Source organism: Psittacula echo (genome assembly GCF_963264785.1).
Source record: "Psittacula echo genome assembly, chromosome: 5".
NCBI lineage: Eukaryota > Metazoa > Chordata > Aves > Psittaciformes > Psittacidae > Psittacula > Psittacula echo.
Window position 1 is genome coordinate 32,910,714 of NC_137739.1, and position 24,169 is coordinate 32,934,882.

The following is a 24,169-nucleotide window of genomic DNA, read 5'->3' on the forward strand; positions in this document are numbered from 1 at the left end:
GAGTACATTGTCCTGCTTTGCAGAGGGCTTTCTGTTCAAGTACAACGATGACTCCTAGTGCCTGGGCTGCAGTGTGCCTAAACTAAGAGTGTCCAGGCTGGGAGTGGTGAGGTGCCTGGGAAGGTTTCTGCGTGGTGTGGGGCTGGTATGGAAGCAGAGAGGGAGCCTTGATGGACTAGAACTGATCCTGTGCATTGTGCATTGCCCTTTCCAGAAGCTCCACAATATTTGCACTGTCAATATTTAGTATCTCAGTTATCAAAATCTCAGGCTATCTTGAGAGCTGACTATATAGTCATGTGATTGGGATATGTAGAAAAGTAATCCATAATCCTACTGCAACTAGCTCTAGAAGGTCTCCGTTTTTAAAAACTCTGAAAAGCAATTGTTGGACCACATGGAATTTGGGTTACAAAGATCTTTACATATTTTAATTTGGGGAAAGAAAAAAACAGATATGAATAATAATTATTCCTAGTAAGCGAAATACTTTGCATCTATTTTATTTTCTTGAGCAATGAGTAAGTGTAAGATACTGTACTTATTGCTTCACTATAAAAAATTCCAATAGTCTTCACAAACCATAAATAAAATTTTAATGTCTGCTTTTAATTACATAGATTTTAATCATGGTTAAATTATTCAACAGGGATTAAATAGCAGAAATAGCCTGCCAGCACCACAGCTGAGACGAACTTCAGGAGTTTCTGGTATTCCACCTATGGAATCAACATCTAGATGGGAACGGAGTAACAGCAAGAGATCTCATCAGGAATATAACACATTAAGGTAAGCACTTAACCATATTTTAAGGGCAATAATAAATGCAGCCTTTCTGAAATGTTCATGTCTGCAAGGCTGGAACATGGCAGCAGAAGTGTTTAGTGTAAAATCTTATGAATCAAGTCTCCAAATTCTGCCAGAATAAACTGGACAAATGTTTCAAATTAATTATATACCATACTTTGTAACTCTGATCTCAAGTACAAATCAGGTCATTCTGAGGTTGAATGGCATGCCTATCAGTTTTTGTAGGAAATAAAAAAAAAAAAAAAAGCTCAACATACACGGTTGCAAAACAAACTTGTTTAACTTCTAAAACTTTATGGACTTCCTTCTTTTTCTTTTTACTTAAAATTTTATCTCTTTTCAACTTCCACATGCCACAAAATTTCTTTCCTTTATAATGTATTTTTAATTTAAAAAGTAGTTTCTTTTCAGTTTCTTTTTAATTAAAAAAGATGACATAACTTTCTCTCATTTAGTAGCCACTGTTGTGTGTATTGCAACACTTATTATTCCTATGGTCATCAAGCAAGCAGTAAGGTAGATTAAGAAAATCATCTCTTCTCTACTTGTTAGTCAGTATGCTGCAAGTAGTTTTTCTTTCCAGAATTAAGATTACATTTTAAATTAGGATTAAAATAATAGTACATTTTTTCTTTTTTGTTTAATGTGGTTTATGAGTGAAATGTCACATACTTAGTTTTATTTAAACGTGTAAATGTGTATGGCTTTGTTTAATATTAACTAAGAAAAGTCCAACAGATGTTTGAAATTGTGTTGCAGCTTAAATGCATTAAAATGTGTGTGGGTTTGCTGCCTTTTTTTATTTTTTTTTTAATACATTTAGTATTTCTTAAAATTTTAATGGTTTTACATAGGTCATAAGGGCATTCTTTAAAAGAAAATATGCATTATGCTGATACCTGATAATTACTAGCAATGGATGAAAGTTTATAAACACACATCCAAGAATTTATTATATCAGTATTTTGTTTAATTTTGAAGTGAACCATTTAAATAATTTGGCTCTTGCCAATAGCTTTTTCCTCTTGGTGTAAAATATGCTGTTCAAGTTTCAGCATAGCAAAACTTCAATTGTACTTTACACACAAAATTAAGATACTAGTAGTAACAGTAGTAGTTGTTTAAAGATTGTATTTTCAAGCTGATTTGATTATCAGTGTTTGAAAGAATCTCCCCAGTTATAGCCACAAGAAATAATCAGAGGCCAGAGAAATTGCTTTAAACTTAGACCGTTGGATGTCAGTTTGAGGCTCAGCATTGCTGGTGCAGATGCAGTGCATGTTTACAGAGAGTTTCCTTGCAGCTTCTACCAACTGAAGAACCTCTCACCTGATGAAAGTAGCAATACAGAAAACACCCTTGCTCATACTTCATCACTTTTAAATTATCTGTTGACCCTGATGACCAGTACTTCTAGTTAGCCATGTTCCTTTTCCCTGCTCCTGTCACCTCCATACAGTCCTAGAATATGGGTTTGACTTTTTTGTGGTTTGTGTCCCTTTGGAGTACTTGCCAACACTTGCACTGCCCCCATCTTCTTGTGTCTCCCAGTGATCATTCTTACCAGGTTCCCTTTAACTTCTAACACATAATCAACTCAAAAATCCACCATGGATGCTTACCTTACAGGTAAGGTGAAATGAAATAGCCAAACTGTCATAGCTCTTCCTGCTGCCAAAAAAGGCAGTCCTGCATTCCTAGAGCACTCGGTGCCATTGGCTCCGGCTCTTGGGTCAGCCCCTTAATTTGTGAGGAAAATAACAGCAATAAAAAGACACTTTTTCCTGACTTAGGAAGCTGATTCAGTCCAATGAAGGATTTAATGAATGTTAGAAGAGAAGCAAGAAGCAGCAGGCTAATAATAAAAAGGGAGAGTAAAACAGCAAACTGTTCACTAATAGGAAAGCTTATAAAAAGTCAATTTTTTTTTTTTACTTATAATGACTGATTTCAACTGAATTCTAGCTGAGAAAGATAAGATATTAAATAATGGAACAAAAAATGCATATTGCTACAAAAAGTCATGTTGGAGATTTTTATTTTTTTGTCTATCTATCCAGACAGTGTTCAAAAGACACTCTTGAGAGCTGCTGTTTTATTTGCATGCAAATTCTTGATTTGGTTTCTTACTCAAACACTAGTTCAAGATGAACTGACCTTGCTTAATATATAGTCCTCCTACACTAAATACTGTTGCAGCATTTTTATGTGTGTTAAAAGAATACATGCAAGCTGTGATAGCTGAACAGTGTACAAATAGTGAAAAGTTCAATCTCTTCCAGTTGTCAACCCAAACATTTTTAAAGTTGACTAACACATCAGAATCATCAGTCTTCAGAAGAATAAATCTATGTTTATTACTTAACTCATTTCTGTATATTAGTATATTTAAACAAATGATGGGAGATCAAGTATTATTTCTATATTTGACTTTTGTTTGAAATCTCATCAAACAAGGTTAAATCTGTTTCGGTAAATACTCTTTTCCCACGCCGAAATGAAAGAATTAGTTTTACATAAAATATTTGTAGTTTAGTATACATGCATACAGTTATTTTTAATTGCATGTTACATATTTTTTTACTAAAGGAAATATATAATTGGAATTTTGGAGTGCAATTTCATGTCTAGAACAGCAGATGGCATAATTTAACAGTTGAGTTTAACGTTTTAGCTACTGAAGTACAGTATGTCTTTGTCAAAACCAGCTTTAGTTTTAAGATTATAACAAAATTATTAAATATGAAAAATTGATTCGAAAAGCCAAGCCATGGCTGTGTAAGATTGTCATAGTATTTCCAAAGTAATCAATCTTAAATTTTCTCAAATCTGTTAGAAAATAGCCTGCTTTGTTATAATGTTCAAGGAAACCATGTTAGAAAGTAAAACCTGTGGCATGTTGTCCAAATATACTGTGTCATTTTAGGATATTTCTCTTAAATTTTACTCAGTACCCAACAGTTTTAATTCCCTACAATTGACACATATTCTCTACCTGATCTTGAATTTTACTTCTTTCTGTACTCTCTTTTTCTTGAATGGTAGTGCGCCTGTAACAGAGCAGTCTGGCTATTCTATAAGCATTTTATTTAATAAAAATTGAAAACAAGGTAGGAAAGAAAAAAAACCACTCTGTTTTACTTTCAGCCAAGGATCGCATTCAAATGGATCTTTTGGTGCAAATACGCTGACAATACCAAAACAAAGATCATCTTCTGTGACACTGGCTCATCATATAGGTCCCAGACGATCAGGTAAGACACTCCTAAAGACCTAATAGCCATCTGAGGTGAATATTAAAATTGTGGAAGGAGTTGGTATAGAATTTATTCTAACACTGTCAGTGTAATAAGCTAGTAAATACTGTAGCAGTAGTGCTAAAATAATGTATATATCAGTATTTCAGAAATTATAACTGATCTATTTGCCCATATTAAGTGAAAATTTGATACTTCTTTTGACATCTCTGCCTATCCATTTTACCATGATTAAAAATAAACCTGTCTAATAATTTTGTTTTATAAAAGTTTAAATAAGCAGGTTGGATTGAGTGAAGAGAATACACTTCTAATTTTTGTTGTTGTTTAAAAACCCCAAACTTGACCAGTTTTCTCTGTATTACTTACTGATGGTTTGGTTGTTTCCCTTTCAGTCTTCTAAACACCAGGAAGTGTGAGAACTCAGGCCAGATCTGCATGTAAACACACTGTTGCATATTCTTAATGGTTCTGTCTTCATAAAAGCTGAGCTGCTTTCTGCTTTTTTCCACTTAATCTTGGCGGCAATAAAGTGTAATGTTATACATTAAAACCTGCTGAATTTGTACATGTAAAAAGGATGAAATTACGCAACCAACACTAGAGTATTAATCTGATTAAGTTCTAGAAGGGAATTTACAAATTTCTTCTCAACTTTCCAGTCTTTCTTTGCGGTAGTGAAGTGACATTTGCTTTCTAAAACTTCTTTCTATATCTAGCAATGAGAACTTTGAAAAATCTTGTCGTTTACTGTAAGAAAATGCAATTATATACTACTATCAGGATGTGTGAGTCAAGTCAGCGTAGCCTATGATGCTATTGGAAGTGTATTATCTATGCATTCCTTATTTTATAGCAATACTCTTCTTCCTCATGGGCACTTCATTCTTTTTAATGAAAGTATGTTTGCTTTTGTTATTTATCTGTAATTACCCATTTTGGGTTTTTTACTTTGTTTTTAAAAAGGTCTCAAGCGTATATTTTCTCTATTGCAAAACAATGTGGTAAAAGATTTTTATCTAGGTCAGTTATAAATACAGAATTGATTTTGAGGATTTTTGATTTTTTTTTTTTTTTTTAATTTGAAAAAGCAATCCTGAATCAGAAAGGAATACAGAAAGTTTTAGCTACTGATTAATTTTGCCACATCTAAAACCATAAATCAAACCTTTGAAAGCCAGATGTCATAATACATTACATAGTTTGTCCATTCAGGCATGTAGTCTAGACTGCTACACAGTTGTAGATCTCAAAACTTGGAATAGATCTAGGTACTTAATATGAGTTTGACAGTGTGAACTAGAGACTGTGTCTTGACAGCTTGCACATTCTTTACAACATATAAGGTTTTTGTTGTTTAATTTCAGTCTTTCTAAACAGCAATGTTTTTATTGTAATCTGAACCCCATGCAATGTTTGTTTTGGAAGGTGCATCTCCTGGCCTGAGTCCTGTGGGTTCACCTGGTCATGGATCTGTCTCCAGTGGGGCTTTCAGCTGCTGGTCGCCTGTAGAATTTCCTGATACTGCTGATTTTCTTACAAAACCAAGCATTAATATACATAAGCCTCCAGGATACACATTTAGTTCTCCAGATTTTCAGCAGCAAGTTAAAACATCTGTATGTTATATGTGTAGCAGGTACTGTAAACTGTTATGTTTTTAGTAACTTCATGTGTGTTGAAAATAATACAATTAAAATGAAAAACAGAACAAGACTTACACAGCTACTAGTATACTAGAAAAAAAGAAAATAAATTTCATAATAATCTGTAACTATATTGTCCAGAGGAGACTAAAGAATGCTGTATGTATACCACTGATTTCAAATAACTCATCTTCAAAGGCAGCAGTTATTATAGAGTAACAATATTTTACAAACTTTTAGAAAAGGAGGACTTCCTACTTGGGAATTTTATCTGAATACTTTCTAAATAATTAGCTCTACTTTATTAATTTAGTGAGATGAGTCCATGAGGGGTGATGCTTGACTATTTTCTAAGTTACAAGCTAAATCTGTATGTGCCCAATTTAGGAAAAAATACTAAGGTAATTTTATGGAGGAACCTTCAAAAACGTGTCTTTTTAAGAAATTTGCAGGTATTTTTCAGTACAACAGAGCTGTAGCAAAAGAAAAATTCCTCAATGTTGTAAATATTTTTCATGTATTCTGTAAGCTGTGGACGTCAGATATTCAAGCCTGTCTCAATGCCAGAACCGGAATTTGCAGAGTATAAAGACAGGAAATCAGGTGAGTTTTCAAAATGGGCAAATATTTGATATCAGTTTGCCTTTTTTCTTAAAAAGCCAATGAAATTTAAATTTTTATATTTCTACACAATTTTTTTTCCTATACCCTAAGTAACTTATATGCATATATTCTATTTTAGTTTGTGACTTAGGATGATTAAGATAATCTAAAATACTGCCTGCTTCATAGTAAGGATTTTATAATAGGCTTCTATATAATAGTAGCATAACGTTATAGTTCTGTACTCCATATATCAGACAAGTTCTCTGCCATCTCAGCTAACCTAATCACTGAACAAATTTTTGCCAGTAAAAAGTTATGCCTCTAGCTTTTCTCAATCTTCAAATAGGTTTTGGCTAATAAATTTTGTCTTTTACAACTTTTTGTTTTGGAAATCTTAAAAAGTATTTTAAAAAGCTATTACTGATATTTCTGTGAATAATCTGTATGATCAGCTCAAGAATTATTAGACAGTAGTAATTTACAAATAAATTATTGATGTAGTATTTTTGTATGTATTTTCTTTAAGGTGAAATTGGAAGTTCTAGTGTTTCAAATGAATCTTTCCACCATACAGAGAAGAAAAAAGTTGAAACGAAGAAAATGATCGATCAAACACAAAATAATCTGCTTGTAAGCATGTAATTGCAAAAAAAACTTGCAATAACTTTTATCAACACAGTATTCCTTTATCACTTCTAACATGCTGTAAAGAAGTCATTGCATTGCTAAGAATTGTAATTTCTGAAGGGAAATGGTGCATCATTTGAATTCAGATTTTCATTTAACAAGCTGTGTTCCAGCTTCCATAAATTCTATTCGCAAATGACAAGAACGATGGTGATTGTATTAATTTTTTTGTTGATCATAATTAATTTGTGTAGATGTAGTGTTGATAGAATGCTCAAACACTGACTGCCTAGTATTTTCTCTTGGAAGTTTATGAAAGATGGGGCAGTTTCAGTGAGGCTCACATGTTAACATTCACACAGTGCAGTACATTGGAAGTGCAGGGGGACAAATGGTTTAAGCTTTACTAACATTCTATGTTTATACATGTATTTTTTTAAAGCTTGTTTAATTAATGAGCTGCTAAACCTCAGTAAATGTTTTGTAAGCCAATGCATATTTTTCCTTTGGTTTATTAACTCATCTTGTTTAAAAAGGAGTAAGAATGAAAATATAGCACTGTCTCAAAAAGCCCTGGAATCTGTTGCCTCAAAATATTAAAAGTCAAGCCTTAACTGTGCTATTTGTGCTATTGATTTATTATGTTCTCATAGCCATAGTTACAACACTATTCAATAAGTTCAATAATGATTCACCATTTTCATGGCTTTTTTGCCAGTAAAACTGAAAGATTAGTTTTCATTGCTATTTTGGGGATGATAAAGTACCTTACTTTCACACAGGTGGATCAGAGTCCTGCATTAGAACTAATGTTATTAGACCATGATTCACTAATGGAGAAGATGAGCAATTGGAATTTCCAAATTTTTGACCTTGTACAAGAACTGGGAGAGCAGTCTGGAAGAATCCTTAGCCAGGTTTGCTGTCTTTTATTATATGTGGAAGGGTGTGTAAAGCTTGTCAGGCTATCATATTTTATTTAAACTGTGAAAATTTTGTAGTCAACATACATATGAATGCTAACTTGAAAAGTACAGATGTCATTTCTCATGTACTCCATCTCATTGTAAACCATACAAAGTGATTGGTCTCTAGACAACTTGCTCCAAATTTTCTGAATTTTATTCTCAATGTAAAAGTAGGTTACATTCACACTTACTAGGTTTTGTAGTAATATGCCATTTTCTATGGAAAAAATGTCTTCTGCCTTCAGAATTTCTACTTTGTTTGTCAACCATTTCTTTTTTCTTTATTTCAGTAAAATATTTCTCCCAGCGCTACACCTGTGGGGGAAGAGAAGTGATCCTTTAGGCAGTCTTTTGCCTCTTGATCATACAAACAATGGGATTTTTTTCCATGCTGCTTTCTGCATGTAGTAACCCTTTTTATCTCTTTCTGATTTACTATTAAGCTCTTCTCATGCAGTTTCATGTTGTGCTGAAGAAAATCTATTGGCAGGTGCAAAAGTATAATCCTGTTTGCTCTTCCCCAGCCTCTCCCATTCATCAATGTCATCTGGAAGCTTCTGTCTCTTTCTTTATAGTGGATTTAGCAATCATGGAGCTATAGTGTAGGCTGGATTTGCTTCTGATCTGACCACAAAATATTTTTATTGCCAGTATCTTAGTTTTCTTCCCTGAAGTAGAATGCATGTTACTCTTGTTCGAGGGTAGTGTTGGGAACAGTTGACAGGAGGGAATTAAACAGGTTAGAAGCACTCAGGTCCAGTTGGAGCCATAGGCCTGCACCTATACTGAAGAAAGATTAAAAATAATGGGGATAATATTGTCATTAGACAATATTTTGTCATTAGACACTGTTTTTTTTTATTTCATAATATACAATATTCTGGGTGTTGGATTAAATCTTCAGTTAACCTTGTTTGCTCAAATGCTTTCAGGTCTTTTGTCATGTCAGTGACAACTGTTAATGTGCAGACTAGAATGTGACAATCCAATTCTGAGTGGTGTTTTTACTGTAGTATACTATTACTCTATGATTCACATTAGCTTGCATTTAATTTGTGTGCAATATAGGGCACAGTTCAAACCTGTAAGTACTTCAGTGTGCAGGTTTCTACTTAATTCTACCAGTATTTCTGTATCTGTTCTTCCTGATATTGTATATATACGTACTACTTGTCCTCTTCCTCCTGTCCCAGTCCTTTTGTCTATTGTGCTTTGTAAGCATCTGATACATATCTTAGTTAAGAGGCAATTAGAACTTATATTTTACTATCATCAGTTGTAATGTTCTCAGATTTGGTATGTGTAAGGGGAATGGTTGGGATAGGTGGAAGGAGGGATGTCCCCTCATTTGCTTTCCGGTTCCTTTGGGCACCCCTCACACTTCAGAACTTAGTCTTTCTCTCAAGTGTCTGGGAAAGAAGGGACAAAAATCAGTAGCAGTGACTTGTTTTGAAAAGGCTTTTTAATATTTGTAGTCTTGGAGGGGGGATTAGGTCTTTCTAGTCACTAAGTTCTACTTCCAAAGCATGTACACATGGTTGGACAGTATATACCTTTTTGAAATATTTTTTCATTTACCAGGTAGCTTTGTTAAAAATAGCCAAGATAAGTCATAATGAATAAAAGAAAAAAGGTTTCTTTGCCAGAGTCTCAAAAACATATACAATGGTTTTGATTTGGTTTTGGTTTGGTTTGCGATTTTTTTGGAGGAGGGGGGAGTGGGGGTAGGTAGTGGTGTTTGTTTTGGTTTTGTTGTGTAGGGTTGTTTTGGGTTTTTTGCCTCTGCTACTATATTTAGTAATTTGAATTTTTTAATAAGTAAGAATATAGATTTTGCTTTTTTTAGGTCACTAATGGAATAAAGTATGAGTATTATGCAAATTTGTGAGAATTTTATTAAAAATAATCAATTGTGCTTAGAATTTATCAGTAAAGAAAAACTTATTATTCTGTATTTGCGAGGGTGATAAAAAAATCGTTAAACATATCTCTTTAATAATAGCTTCAAATAATCTTTAATGGAATGTCAGTAATGTCCAACTCTTATCAGCAAGCAAAATTTTAAATACAGGAACGTTTTGAAACTTGAAAAAGCAGACTATGCTTAGGTATATTTTTCAAACTAAAATTCACTTTAATATATATTTAGGTAACTTACACCTTATTTCAAGACACTGGTTTGTTTGAAATTTTCAAAATCCCAACTCAAGAATTCATGAATTATTTCCGTGCACTAGAAAACGGCTACCGAGATATTCCCTGTAAGTACTATCCAATTACATAATTTTTTTTTTATATTTGTGTCTCCTTTCATGTGTGTATTATTTTGATGTTTAATACAGAGATAGACAATATATGAACTTCATGTATTTTTCATTAATTTTTCAGAATTTAGAACTGGTTAGTGAATTGCAACAAAAAAATTTGTGGACTTAAAACCTGAATTTGTTAATATATATAGGTTGAATTTGAATGGGTAGTTGAATCAAACATACTGAACTTAGTGGGTGAATAATTGCTGATTTAATAGAAATTTGGTTTAGGCCCATAATAGAATAATAAGAAAATAGGGAATTTTGACCATAATTATTCATCTTGCTGGTTAGGGCAGACAAATCTATTGGGAAATAAAACAAAAAAACCCTCCACCTTCCCCTACCCCTCCAGCTCCCATGTCACAGATGTTCATACCGCGTGCTTGTAGGTATTAGATAGAAGCAATGCTAGTGGCTCACCATCACTTATTTAAAAGGCTACTTAATCCCTTCCTGACTCTCAGGAAGGATGTGAAGTATGCTTAGAGGATGTTTGATGGTTATCTATCTTGTTTCTTAAACATTTGCTGATACAGCCCCCAGTAACAATTTAAGTTCAATTTTTCTTTTATATTTAATCAAAATCTCCCTTATTTAGTACTTTACAGATTTTTTTTGGGTTTTTTTGTTTTCTGGTTTTGGGTGTTTTTTGGTTTGTTTGTTTTTCTGGGTTTGGTTTTGTTTTGAATTTTTTTTTTTCCCTTTTCGATCCTCTTGATTATATTTCAGATAACATTTTTGATTATATTTTGATAATTTTCAGATCACAATCGCATACATGCAACAGATGTTCTTCATGCAGTATGGTATCTGACAACACGGCCTATTCCTGGATTCCAGCAAATTCCGAATGAGCATATAATGGAAAGTGATATGGGTATGTATTCACATAGGTTAGGGGTTTTTTTTTCTTTTGCTATAAGAATATTTTAATGAAACTACAATAGGTAAAACAAATTACTCTGGAAGAAAATATCTAATTATTTTCATAACTCTAAATTTTTACTGCCTTGTATTTTAATATAAGGCAATAGATATACCACAGTGTTAGTATACGCCATTCAGAAATACCATGCAGTAGATTTTTAGAAAAATTATTAGATGAGTGATGTTGAGTTTGTTAGACAAGAATACAGGCTCACTTATTGAATTTTCTGTACTGAATGAAACTCCTGTATAATTCTACAGTCAGCATATTTTTGGTATTTGAAATACATTAGACTTATATTTCCTAATTAGAAAATTAAATAGACCAAATTAAAAATACTGAAGTCAAAGTATGTAACTTAAGTTCTGCTTAATGGTTTTAGTGTAAAAATGAGTATTTCAGAATCCTGTATTAGATATCACATGCAGATGTTTAAATGACTACCCTAACAATAACATCCCTTAAAGAGAAATAAAGACTTCAACTTTTGTATGACATTAGTTCTAATGAAGCTTACTTTTCTGTTGTCTGTGATTTCATGGAATTAATTTTTAAGCTTAGGTTTGTAGTTTTTACTAAAATGTATACTGTAAATAAAGTATTATGATTCTAAATATACACTTTTATATTAAAATCTATGTATTTAATAAAAATAATATGGGGAAATCAAGCATTCTCTAAGAACTCTGATTCATATGTGAAAGATGGGTCTGTAATTTTAAGAAGTAATTTGTGAACTGTACAGAACATTGTACACTATATGTTATTTTTTCCTTACTAATTAGCCCCCTCTGCTGTCACCTTTCTCTTTTTTCTGTTTGTCAATACCCACTGACTGCACCCTATTGCATTTTCTTCCTTTGAGTGTTATAAAAGGGTTGGGACTGGAGACTTGACTAGAGGAAAGAAAAATGATAAAAATATTTTTATTTTCTTTTACAAAAAAAAAAAGTACATTAAAATAATAAATATATATTCTTATTGTTTTGGAACTCTTCCAGTATCAGTGTTACTAGGATTTTTTATCCTTGCTTATTCTACTAAGGCAAAAGGGCCTCCTTTTGTTATGCAGTGACTAAATAAGCACTATTTTTTTTCTTTCCTTTTTTTTTTAAGTAGTGTTTTTGTCTGGAGGGAGGATAAAACTATGAATCTCCTTATCATGCAAATATTTCTAACTTACGCGGTTTAGTTCCTTTTGCAGTAGTTTCCACTGTCCCCCGAGCTTTTCTTATAGGTCTGCAGTTCAAGAAATGGGCAAATTATAGAAATACCACAGGAGATGCTGATAGATCCTTTATTGGCCTTACTGAGATTGGAGAGAAATTGTAGAATTCTCTTTTAGTGCTGTCATTTTTAAGAAGGTAATGAAATTCCAGTTCTACATAACAGCAGGAGGTCTTTAGCATCATGACATTAAGGAGAAAGTAAAAAAGTGATAGACCTTAACAGTAATGTGGAACCATTTGTACCCATGTGGATTTTCCAAGATCTGTAATTTGGATTCTGAGATGTGCATGTTTGCTAGACTTTCTCCTCTTCATTCCCTCCCATGGCACAAATACCTACAAGTGCATATTAATAATTAAAAGCTTAGATTATTATGGTTGCTTTCTAATCTAAATGACAACTCTACTGCAGTCAAGAGGCAGAGACTAGATGGCAGTATCCCTTGTTCCCCTAGTTTACCTTCTGTGCTTGCTGAAACATTCCTCTGAACCAGCCTTGTGCAACATGGAGTGAACTGTAGCTGCAAAGAGAGTGACTTCGCCTGGTTTATGTCTTCTAAGGCACCGCGGAGTTTCAAGGACCAGAGCAAATTTTTCTTCCTTCCTCTCCTGTTCTGATGAGGGCAGGAAGCTTAGATTTGTGCCCCACAATACAATATTGCCAGAATTGTAAAGTCTATTTCTTTTTCTAAAGTTGCATGGCAAGAGTGAGCTCTGACTGTGGTGTATTAAAAATACTTCTTTTTCCTGATTATGACTGTTCAAAGCTCTTCTGAAAGTCTTCTTTATTTGTGTGAATGATAATTATCCCTCAGCATTGTAATGCAAATTATTGTCCGAAAAATTGATTCCAAGGTGTATCCTTATGCAGTGCTAGGTAAAGAATTGGTTTCAGAACAGCAACATTCCACTTTCTAGTTTTGGGACACTTCTTACAGGCTCCACAACATCCTGTAGTATTTTGCCCTCCTCATCTAATGTCATGAAATAACTGAAGCTTTTTATGTATTTGTAAGGCTGCCCTCCCTCCTCTTTTGGACAGCCTGTGTGGCCATGATGAATTTATGATTTACTGGCATTTCAACTTCTTCAGAATTGGTAGTTTATCTATAAAAAACAGTGTTGTGATAAACACATAAATGTATTGGCTTTCGCAAATCAAAATATATAGTGGATATAACTGTACGAGTTTACAATAACAGAAACAAAGCTCGCTAAAGACACAAGATTAGACAACAAGTTAAAGAAGGACCTTAACTCTTGAGCAAAATGGAGTCACATAGCAAAAGAAATTGTAAAGGTAAAAGAAAGAAAGGAGGGGGCTTGATATAAGAAACACTAGTGCCTGGAAAATATAAAGTACTTTTTACTTTAACTTAGGTTGTAGAAAGAGAACAATGTGTTATAAGTCTGTGGAATTTAGGGGCCCCACTAAACATGAGTTAATTGTTTCACACTAGTCTTCTAAAGTATCTTTAGCTTTAAAGAACAACATTTGTGTTGGAGGTCTGTAGTGAGATAACAGGATTTAGTGGCCCCACTAAACCTGAATGAGTTATTTCACACCATCCTTCTACTTATCAGTTAGTTTAGAGACAGAGCCTCCCAAACATCTGCTAGCTTGGGATACTCCTTGCCTGCCCATCCTGCAGTAAATCTTGCAGGAAGGTCACCCTGTTCTAAATCTTTGCTAGTTAACAGACGAATTATAGATATGGCTGGTTTCAGCTAATTGTGTGACTACTGGGGCGTCAAACTGTGCCAAAGGTGGAAAGTACACCGTGAGGAAGACTCCTTACTTCATCTTGGAGACCCCTACTCACAAGAGGAAGACTGCTTACTTCATCCTCAAGACCCCTGCCCACAATCACCGGAGAGCAGTGCACAGACGCCAAGAGGAGAAGACTTAAAGTATATAAACCTATAACAAACATTAATCACTAGCGCCTCTGGCTACAGTCGTGTGCCCAGCGCTGTTGCTTTTGCTTTATTGACTTTGTCCCTCAATAAAACCTTGTTATCTCGTTTAGAGGAGTGAGTTCATATTTAACAGCGTGACTTTTCTTTTTTAGGTACAAGTTTTTCTTTGTCAATTATTTAGCTCCACAGTTACAAGGATAACTGTATTAAGATTATGTTCAGGATAGTTATCTGGCTGAGTCATTTAAAATGTTATAAAAATATGAATTAAATAATGTTAAAAAAACCCATTTATTTTTGTATTTTAAATTTTCTTAGATGAAGCCAGTGGTATTTCTCCTGTTCAAGTCAGCTACATTTCTTCAAAAAGTTGTTTTATTGCTGATGATAGTTATGGTTGTCTGGCATCAAATATTCCTGCTTTGGAATTGATGGCTTTATACGTAGCAGCTGCCATGCATGATTATGATCATCCTGGTCGTACAAATGCTTTTCTAGTAGCTACAAATGCACCTCAGGTAAGAAATTCTTTAACCAGAAAATTACTTATCTGTATCTGAAATCAGAATAATGATGTTTTCTCTTCTATATATCCCTTCTGTAGCCTGTTCAGGATCATTTGGCCAATTTAAGAAATGGGAAAAATAATTTATACTTAACTTGTATAGTACTTCTATTTTTTTATTTTTTTTTTTTATTTGGTCTGATAAATTCCATATTGGTTGTGTATGTATGTAAAAATAATTTTAAATTTGCAAAATTGAAAATAATATAAATCAGTGAAGGTTAGAGTAAAAGTTTATTTCATAGAGAGTTGGCCCTAGGACTGTCTAAGCAGCTAATTCATTAATACCTTACATTTTGGGAGTCCTCTGAAATCATAGTGGTGTCTGCAATTACTGTGAAAATGTAAATAAGCATTACCTTTAAGAGAGGGTGAGTGAAATAAGAAGAAATAAGCAAGGCATCCTTTTTTTTATCTCTCTTTGTTGTTAGACTTTGTTGTTAGAACAGAGAGTAGAAAGACAGGAGATGCTATGCTCTTCAGGGTCTAAAATAGCAGATAACAAAAACAAAAAAAAAAAAAAGGGTGAGGCAGGGAAGAATTGGAAGGAAGGAAAAGCACTGCAGAAAAGATGCCTAAACTGCATGGTGAGATACTCTTATCTAAAGAGTGGAATAGTATCTGGGGAAGAATACTTATAATGGCTGTTTGGATCTCTTGATAAATTAGAGTCAGAAAACTTAAAATAATAACAACAACACAATAGTAAACCAGAAACCGGTACAGCTTGCCAGGAGATGGAGACTTTAAAAGTGAACTTTGCATTCAGTTTTCAACAATTCCCCATTGCAAAAAAAAGCCGTTTAGAATGTAGGCAGTTATATATTTCTGTTGAAAACAGACACAAGGAAGAATAAAACCAAACAACACAGACATTCATCTCCGATTTTCAGAAATGCATTCATTTTGTTAATGATGACTTCCTTTCCTCAAAACATAAAGATTATTTTGCCATTTTCCAAGTAACTTTTTCAGGTCGTACATAATCTATATTAAATTAATTATTTTCTAGGATGTTTTGTATAAACACGGGAGTTGTGAGTAAAACCAACTGTTTTAATATTTTAGTTAACTCACAGTTAAAATGTATTCATCAGCATTAAACATAGCGCATTGAAAACTAGTGATTCTTCACACCATTTCATATTAACCATAGTTAATAGCTTTGGAGTTCATGTGTTTTGGTTTGGGTTTGGTTTTGTTTGTTTGTTTGTTTGTTTGTTTGTTTGTTTTTAACAATACTGGAATTAAGAAGAATTAAAAGCATATAATTAGATCTGAGGTTTAGGTTTGATCTGGGGTTTTTTATAAATGTCATGGTGTGTGCTCCCCTAATCCTGCCAGGAGTGCAAGGTTTACATTTTAAGTGGTTTATTTATGTGTGTCTGCAGTATGAATGTAGATGTCACTAGGATATCATTAAGGACTTCTCAGGAAAGAAAAAAACTTCGCTAATTGTTTAGTTTCATTGTTCTTTTTTATCTTCATCTGCCATTTTTCTTTCACTTTAACTCTCAAAATTAGAAGGCAAAACATCATTGCCAATGCTTGTTTTCTTTTTTTTTTTAATAAAGGCTCATTTCTGACTAGCCCTTAAGCTTCAGCATATTTATTATAATTTTAAATCTTTAGTCTGTCATTTATGACTCTTTTGGGTTTGACTTTTTTTGAGGTTTTTTTTTTATTTTTTTGTAGGCTGTTCTCTACAATGACAGATCAGTCTTAGAAAATCACCATGCTGCTTCTGCCTGGAATCTTTTCTTATCACGACCAGAATACAACTTTTTATCAAATCTTGATCATGTAGAATTCAAGCGCTTTCGTTTCTTAGTGATTGAAGCAATCCTTGCCACAGATCTCAAGAAGCATTTTGATTTCCTTGCAGAATTTAATGCCAAGGTTTGTTACATTTTAGTGTCTGCACTGAGCTGGTCACAATATACTGATGTTAGTAATACTAATGACTTGCATTTAAAATTTTATATTATAAATATTTAAGTTACTAAAAAAATGCAAATAAAGTATTTCCTTTGTACAAACCAACTGTAGTTTATTTGTAGATTGCTTAATAAGCCTAGAAGATGTGACATAGGGACCCACAGGAGACATTGATCATATCTCTCATTTCCATCTTCTGAGAGATCGTAAATTAGTTTGGGCTTTTAAGGGTTTTTTTATGAGGGCTTTTTGGGTGGGGTTTTTTTTGGTGGTTCTTCTTGTGTTAGTTTTTATTTTGGTTTGGTTTTTTTACTGTATAAGATAAAAAATTATATAGAAAAAATAATGCAAGTGTCTGTTGTTTTAACTTAGTTTTAAAAATCTATTTTCTCAATCCAGGTCAATGATATTAACAGTCATGGTATAGAATGGAGCAATGAAAATGATCGCCTACTGGCCTGTCAAATATGCATCAAACTGGCAGATATTAATGGCCCAGCAAAAGACAGAGAGCTGCATCTGAAATGGACAGAAGGCATTGTTAATGAATTTTATGAACAGGTGGGTATGGAAAGTGCAATTTACTCTTTTTTTAATGACAGTTCTTTGCATTACCTAATATAGAACTAAACCAAACATTATTCCTTGTGTTAAATCTGAAGGTAAGGTATTTCTGTCTTCTCTTTCTGAATACTGAAAATTTCATTTTTATAGGTAGTGTATCAATATGACCTTTTACTTGCTATCAGTTGCATTAGAAGCTTGCAAACAAGCTCTGTGCCAATGTTGTCCATTTTTTAGATATCAGTTTAGTTTCTTTTTTTTTTTTTTTTTTTTTTTTTTTTTGTAGGATGATGTTGATAAACCAAAATAACTTCCACATTGGGAAGTTAAGTTAACTGGTATGTTTCCAGGTGAAACAATATGTATAGTATCCACAAGACTGGAAATGTATATTTGGCTAACTCAGTGCAAAGACAGAAAATATTTCAAAACTTTAAAAATTAAATATTAAAAATACACATTAGTAACTAATAGCATTAAAATGTAAACAAGAACTTTATAGTGGAACTTTGGTAAATAATTCTGTCAAGATTAACTGGGAAAAAGTCTGAAAATTCATTACCTATTTTTACTTTTACAACTTCTGTAAGCCCTCTGAATATATTTTATGTTTTCACTGTCATTTTTCCATAGTAAACTTTCTGAGGAGTTAACTCTTCATGAGGCAAAAAGCAAGGATTGAAAAATACTTTTTTCAAACCAGGAAGACAAAAGTGAACAACAAAATCACTTGGGGGATTTAAGCAATAGCAATAATAATCAGAAGTGCTTACACTTACTGTAAGACTGTAGTATTCTAAGTTGTTCCTTTAAGAAAAACCTTTTTGTAAAACTGTCAGGTCCACAGAAGTGCTGAGGTAAGGGATTGTAACTCAGAGTTGTGTATGAGCAACTGTTCAATATTTTCTTCTCCAATTTATAAAATGGGAAAAAACCCTAAACCAAACCATTTATTCTAGATGTTACAGTTCATTTCATTCTTCTGTGACTTTTGGAGAAAGCCATTTACTACAATGCCTTACTCTAGCTGATTGCTTTCTCGTTTTATCTGTTCATTAGCTCAGCAATTGAAAATCTCTGCCTAGCCTGCAGCTGTCCTATAAAGGCAGAGGAATAGCAGCTCCAGTAGAACTAGGTCTCCATCTATGCAGAAGAGTATCCCACAGCAAAGCTGAAGGGAGGGTTATGGGCTATGCAAGTTTGAGCCATAGTTTGTCTTTATTTTAAATTGGCCTAATTACATTTTCATTCACTTAGTCTATACTATTATTGCATCTAGTAAAAAGATACAATCTGTGTGATGGTTACCTGGTTCCTTAAAGTAATCTTTCAAATAAACATTTAAAGCTAATTTTATGAGAAGTTCTGATCATTTTTTTCACTTCTTTTTCAGGGTGATGAAGAAGCAAGTCTTGGATTACCTATAAGCCCCTTCATGGATCGTTCTTCTCCACAGCTTGCAAAACTGCAAGAATCTTTCATCACTCACATAGTTGGCCCCCTTTGTAATTCCTATGATGCAGCTGGATTGCTTCCAGGCCAATGGGTTGATGAAGAGGACGATGCAGAAAGTACTGAAGATGATGATGGAGCACAGTTGGAGAGTGATGATGAAGAAATGGAACATGATCTTATTTTCAGTAAGTTTCTGTACTTCAGTTGGTGCCTATGGTTGTCATTTAATAGATTCAAATATAGAAAAGATGCTTGAAATTGTACAGTACAAATATTGTAATTTTTAATAAGTTTTTTAAATAAAATTTTGTTAATACCAGGAGACATGAAATTTGAAAAAAACTCATTGTTATCCTTTGCCATGTCACTATTTAAATACTCTGGATAATCCATGCGTTAAAATGTGCCGTTCGTTTTTTATGTGTAAAATACAATTACTTTGAATCTCAAACAATCAAATATGCTTATAATTTTACAGAAGCTCAAAGAAAAAAAGGTAGACGAGTGTTTTGCCAGCTAACACACCATCTCAGTGAAAATCACAAAATATGGAAGAAAATGATTGAAGAGGAAGAAAAAAATAAAGCTGAAGGAGCTAAACTGCTGAGTGATATCTCACCTTTACCTCAAGCAGATGAAATTCAGGTTATTGAGGAAGCTGATGAAGATGATGAGCGACAACTAGAAGACAAGACATGCTAAGAAATCTTCAGTGGTGTCCAGTATGATAATAGCCTATTTTTTTTCCACTGTGCTGACTTTAGCCTGACACATTTCACATAAAATTTGAAAGGCCTTAATACTGTGAGAGGATTCTTTCTACTCTAGTGGAATCCCACTCCTATGCACTTTCGCCACACAGAATATGAAACTTTATTCAAAGATTGAATATTGTATACCCTGATGCAAAGTTCTTTATGCCTTAGTTGGTATAAAATATCCTGATATAATGCTGCCTTGCTGAATATGGAACTCATTTTTCTTGAGGTACCTGCAATTTTTAAAAGCATTCAGTAACTTCTGTTACCAAAGTGGCAAGAACTTTTTGCTAACAAGGAAATGTAGGATGAATCCTAATATTGTCTTGTTTATTTCATGTTGGTTTTGAACATGAATGAGAAAAAGTCTGTGCCTATAAGAAAACTATGTTATTGTTGCAGTGCAAGCCTGTTGTGGGGTGTCTACTTAGTGCAGTAGTGTGCTTAATGTAGTCACCTCAGCACCTGTTCAATGACTGTGACATAAATCCTGAGTTCTGATATTTGTGGTTTAAAAAAGAAAAAAAAATCCAGGTGCATCTATTTCTGATGCTTTTTATTATTGTGCATAACCTGATGTTTTATTTTTGCAGAAAATATTAAGGTTTGCAGTGCGTGTTCATGATAATTCATCGAATACAAGGCCATTATCATCTCTTGCCTTGCTGGTTTGTGGTAGAACATTAAAAGCCTTTTCTGCTACTTAAATTATTAAGGAATTTTATTCTTTAATGCTATATTTCCTGCCCTTACTCAGGTTCCTGTTTAAAACAAGTCAACCACATCGTAGATTTTTACCTTGCACCAATTTCCGGTATTAAATTTTAAGGAAATAAGATCGTATTTCATTTATTCTTTGTATGTAAAACTTTAGAATTAAAGTTTAAAAAAAAAAGAAAAACTACTGTTTCAAAATGGCTAGTGTATTTTAACGTGCCCTGCATCATATTGCCTTCAAGTTTCATGTACATCCTGAAACAGACATATGGAAAGTAGATGGTGAAAACTTCGTGTAGAGCCTAATAGTAAGATGAACATCACTGTCTTATATTAAATTTTAGGTTGTTGAGTTTTTAAATAAAACGTAGACATTCCACACATGTGTTTTTAGGAACACTACCATTGTAGTCTAAATAATAGTAAGAAAAAAAGGCATAAATTTGGCTACAAGTATGCAAGCAAGTTACAACTTCAACTAGTTTTAAAAGTGCACCTTTTAGTACTAAACATTTATATGTTGTACAATTGAATTGAATAGAACCAAATGCAGTTCCTAAACTTAGCATATTTGTGTTTACATTTACATCAGTTGACTTGAAAAAAAGGTAACATTCCTAAGAAAACCTTGTGTACATTGTATTGCACTATGTTACACAAACAAGTTTTTATTCTGCTCTTTGATTGGCCAGTTTAAATAACTAAAGGAATTCTTTTTTATTATTATTATTTTCTACTAATAAGCTTTTTGTTTATCCATTTAGAAGACCACTGAGATGTGCTTTTGCTATTTTATATATTCAGTGCCAAATCCCCCTTTGCTGCCATTATTGCTACCACTGCATTTTTTGTAACATAAGCAGTGTTAAAAAACAGGTATTTCTGTCATTAATAAAATGTTGCACTACTGAAGCTGGCACTTACTGATCATTCACTTGTATTTTACGTATCTTGTTCATATATTTTCTTAACAGATAATTTGAAGTCTTCAGAAATTATGCTTGTTTCAGTATGCTGTTTTGTCAGCATTTTGTGTGTAGATTCTGTGTTTGTGTATAAAAAATTCACTTTATAACTGTTTAGTTTCATTTTGCTTTAACTGAAAAAAGATGCAAATGAGCTTGTCTGAAGTTACTGCTATATTATTCTACATAACAGTTTTCCATTTAGTTTCCTTTTAAAAATTAATATTTAAAACTAATACAAAGAAAAAATAAGAAAGTAAAAATAACATTTTATCTATTACTAAAGCATTGGCAGCATTTATATCTGGTGATAACTTTGCCAGCAACTTTTTTATCTCAGGTTTTCCTTAAACTCTTTAGAAATACTGAAGCAATTTTAAAATTCAGAAAGAAGTAGCAAACCTCAGTGTTTATTTAATGAAATGTAGTGCTGATACATATTTCCAGTTATATATTTTCAAGTTACAATAGCTTTCTTCAAAGATACATTTAAATATTAATGTATTCAAAATCCACCTTAAAATATCTGTTATTTCTGTATACAGACTATGCAACTAGTTGGTACTCTAACAGCAAGGGGAAAAGAATGTACAAATGTTATCAAAGGTTGGTTCAGAGCATGTTTGCAGAAATGGATGTAACTGTAGCTGAAGGTGTCTTAATTGTTCAGAAATGATAATGGAAGGTCGTTTGAATGTTGATTGAGCTGTTGTCAACAATAATACATCTCCATATAAGGCATATCACTTATTCTGGTAACAACCCAATGAGATATTACAACGAATTTACATATGTGCTCGCACTTCAATTCACAGCTACCAAGATGCTAAGGAGCACAGAAAAGTACATAAAAAGAACACACCTAAAATACTTTCTAAGGCAATACTCACTTTTCCTTTTTTTTTTTTTCTTTTTTTTTTTTTGTGTGAAGTAGGCCAAATTAGCCTGCACTGAAGTTTATGCTGCTACAGTAGATATACCTTTTATGGATAACATTCTCAGGTTTAAGTAAAGTCTTCAGCCCCTTTCCTGTCAAAAATCTCCCATCTCCTCATTGCCTGTTACAATGTATGTTGGATTACTTGCTTCTATGCATAGAGTGGATACAGAACTTCACTACAAAGATTTCTGTAAGGAACTAATTCCTTCCATGCCTCTGGAGATCTGGATGTTATAGTGGTGTTCGACTAGTCAAAACTAACTACATGGATCCTTTTCCCATTAATTCTTCCTCCATGACAAACTTGGTTGGTAAGTCTAAGATTCAGAATGAAAGGACTGGTGTAACGTTGCTTATGGTAAGTCCAAATTAACAAAGCTTTGCAAGACCTGATTTGCTCTGTGTATAGAACCATTTCTGCTCTTGGATTCAATTTTAGCCACAACCAGTGTCAGGTAAATCAACAAGAGGAGTTACCAGAATTCAAGAAGTCACTTTTAACATTGGAGCTTCCTCCTGGGCAGGCATAGTTGAGGCTGGGCTGCTGGTTCCTCTAAAAGTATACACGGAATTTGAGGTAATCCAGTGTGTGGTACTAACATTCACAGTGCAGTACTTCACCTTTTGTCCAAAAAACATTTGAGAAGGTGTGAGAGGTGCAGAAGTGGAAGTTATTTTAAAAAATATAATAAAATAACATGTTTTCATACACTGACTGATGAGTGTGAGATCAGGAACCCCAATCTGAGAGGCATGCTTTGGAGTAGAAGGATGGAGTTGGTTTAGTGATAAGAATTAGAAAGGAGATGTTAAGGATGGCATGCATTCACATATGGTTCTTCTTCAGAAGAGAGACACTGTTTATTGTTTCCAGCCAGTTCATTGTCTTTGATAGAATGTGGAAACAGGATAACTTTGGTAAGAATATTTGGATTATTAAAAATGAAAATAGAAATTAAAATTAAATTATACTACTAATAACACAATTAAATTTTCTTAAACTTGTAATGCAAGTTTAAGAACATTTATTTTTCTGTCACCAATAAAGATTAGATAAGGGAAAATAAATATATGACTTCGGTAAAATGAAGTACAAAAATTATGATCAAAGGAGTGTTTTGGGTTTTTTTCTCTTCAGCTTTCTTCAGAATTGTGTTTCTGGACAACATGCTGCTTCATGCCTGTTTTAAGGCAAGTGAGGTTATGAATTGCTTTCATTTTTGCAGAGAATTTTCCTTTCAGTATCTTCTGCAGGAAGCCTTGAACTTGCTATAGGAATCATACTGCAGATTCTCAGAGATGAAGTTGGCAAAAGAACATCTGTAAAACTAGTCCCTATCTGATTTCATTTAATAGGGCCATAAGTAATTAGTACTTTTGTCCTCTGCTAAATGAGAAAGAATAAAGTCGTATATTTCAGAGGAAAGAGAAAATTATGCTTATGGAGTAAGCTTCTATAGAATAAACATTCCAATGCATTTGAGTTTCTAGTTGGCAGTGACCCTCCTGGCATAGTGTACATCCCCCACATCCGACTGAATCTACCTAATAGATACAGAACTTTTCTGTCTCAGTAGTTTTGCTGGACATTCATTAATCACATTTCTCTTAAGACGTTGCTGGCTTAGACTAGAAAGAATACTTCTGTTTACCTGCAATACTAAAAAAAAAAAAATAAAATAGAGTAACTAGGAATTGCTTTTATAGTTAGTAATATCATTAAGCTACAGAAAGTGATTCCAGTAAAGAAGAAATTGTTTTCCTTTGGTACTGAGATTAGAACATCTGTCCAGAAATTGTCTGACTTTAAATGCTATTGTTGTGATACAGTCGGGGTACTGACTAACAGATGCTTAATGTATTTAAGGGATCGACACTTACTTGGTTCTATCCGATACTACAGACACTCTTTAAAAAGGGCACAACACAGTCAGAAACATTTGATTGGACGGATCCTTTTG

At 33.3% G+C, this 24,169-nt stretch overlaps 1 protein-coding gene across 2 annotated transcripts in view; it reads left to right on the forward strand.

Annotated features, from left to right (window-relative positions):
• PDE3B (phosphodiesterase 3B) overlaps positions 1-23,310 on the forward strand; it is a 96,782-nt gene extending 73,472 nt beyond the window's left edge. For both annotated transcript variants that reach the window (XM_080620143.1, XM_080620144.1), the window contains 13 exons: positions 650-789; positions 3,958-4,064; positions 5,496-5,706; positions 6,243-6,316; positions 6,846-6,949; positions 7,729-7,863; positions 10,064-10,175; positions 10,993-11,106; positions 14,625-14,824; positions 16,567-16,770; positions 17,209-17,370; positions 18,767-19,013; positions 19,307-23,310. In XM_080620143.1, the coding sequence (XP_080476269.1) occupies positions 650-789; positions 3,958-4,064; positions 5,496-5,706; positions 6,243-6,316; positions 6,846-6,949; positions 7,729-7,863; positions 10,064-10,175; positions 10,993-11,106; positions 14,625-14,824; positions 16,567-16,770; positions 17,209-17,370; positions 18,767-19,013; positions 19,307-19,530 (2,034 nt within the window). In that variant the 3' untranslated portion in view covers positions 19,531-23,310. The remainder of the gene's footprint in view (positions 1-649; positions 790-3,957; positions 4,065-5,495; positions 5,707-6,242; positions 6,317-6,845; positions 6,950-7,728; positions 7,864-10,063; positions 10,176-10,992; positions 11,107-14,624; positions 14,825-16,566; positions 16,771-17,208; positions 17,371-18,766; positions 19,014-19,306) is intronic.
• The last annotated feature ends 859 nt before the right edge of the window (positions 23,311-24,169 follow it).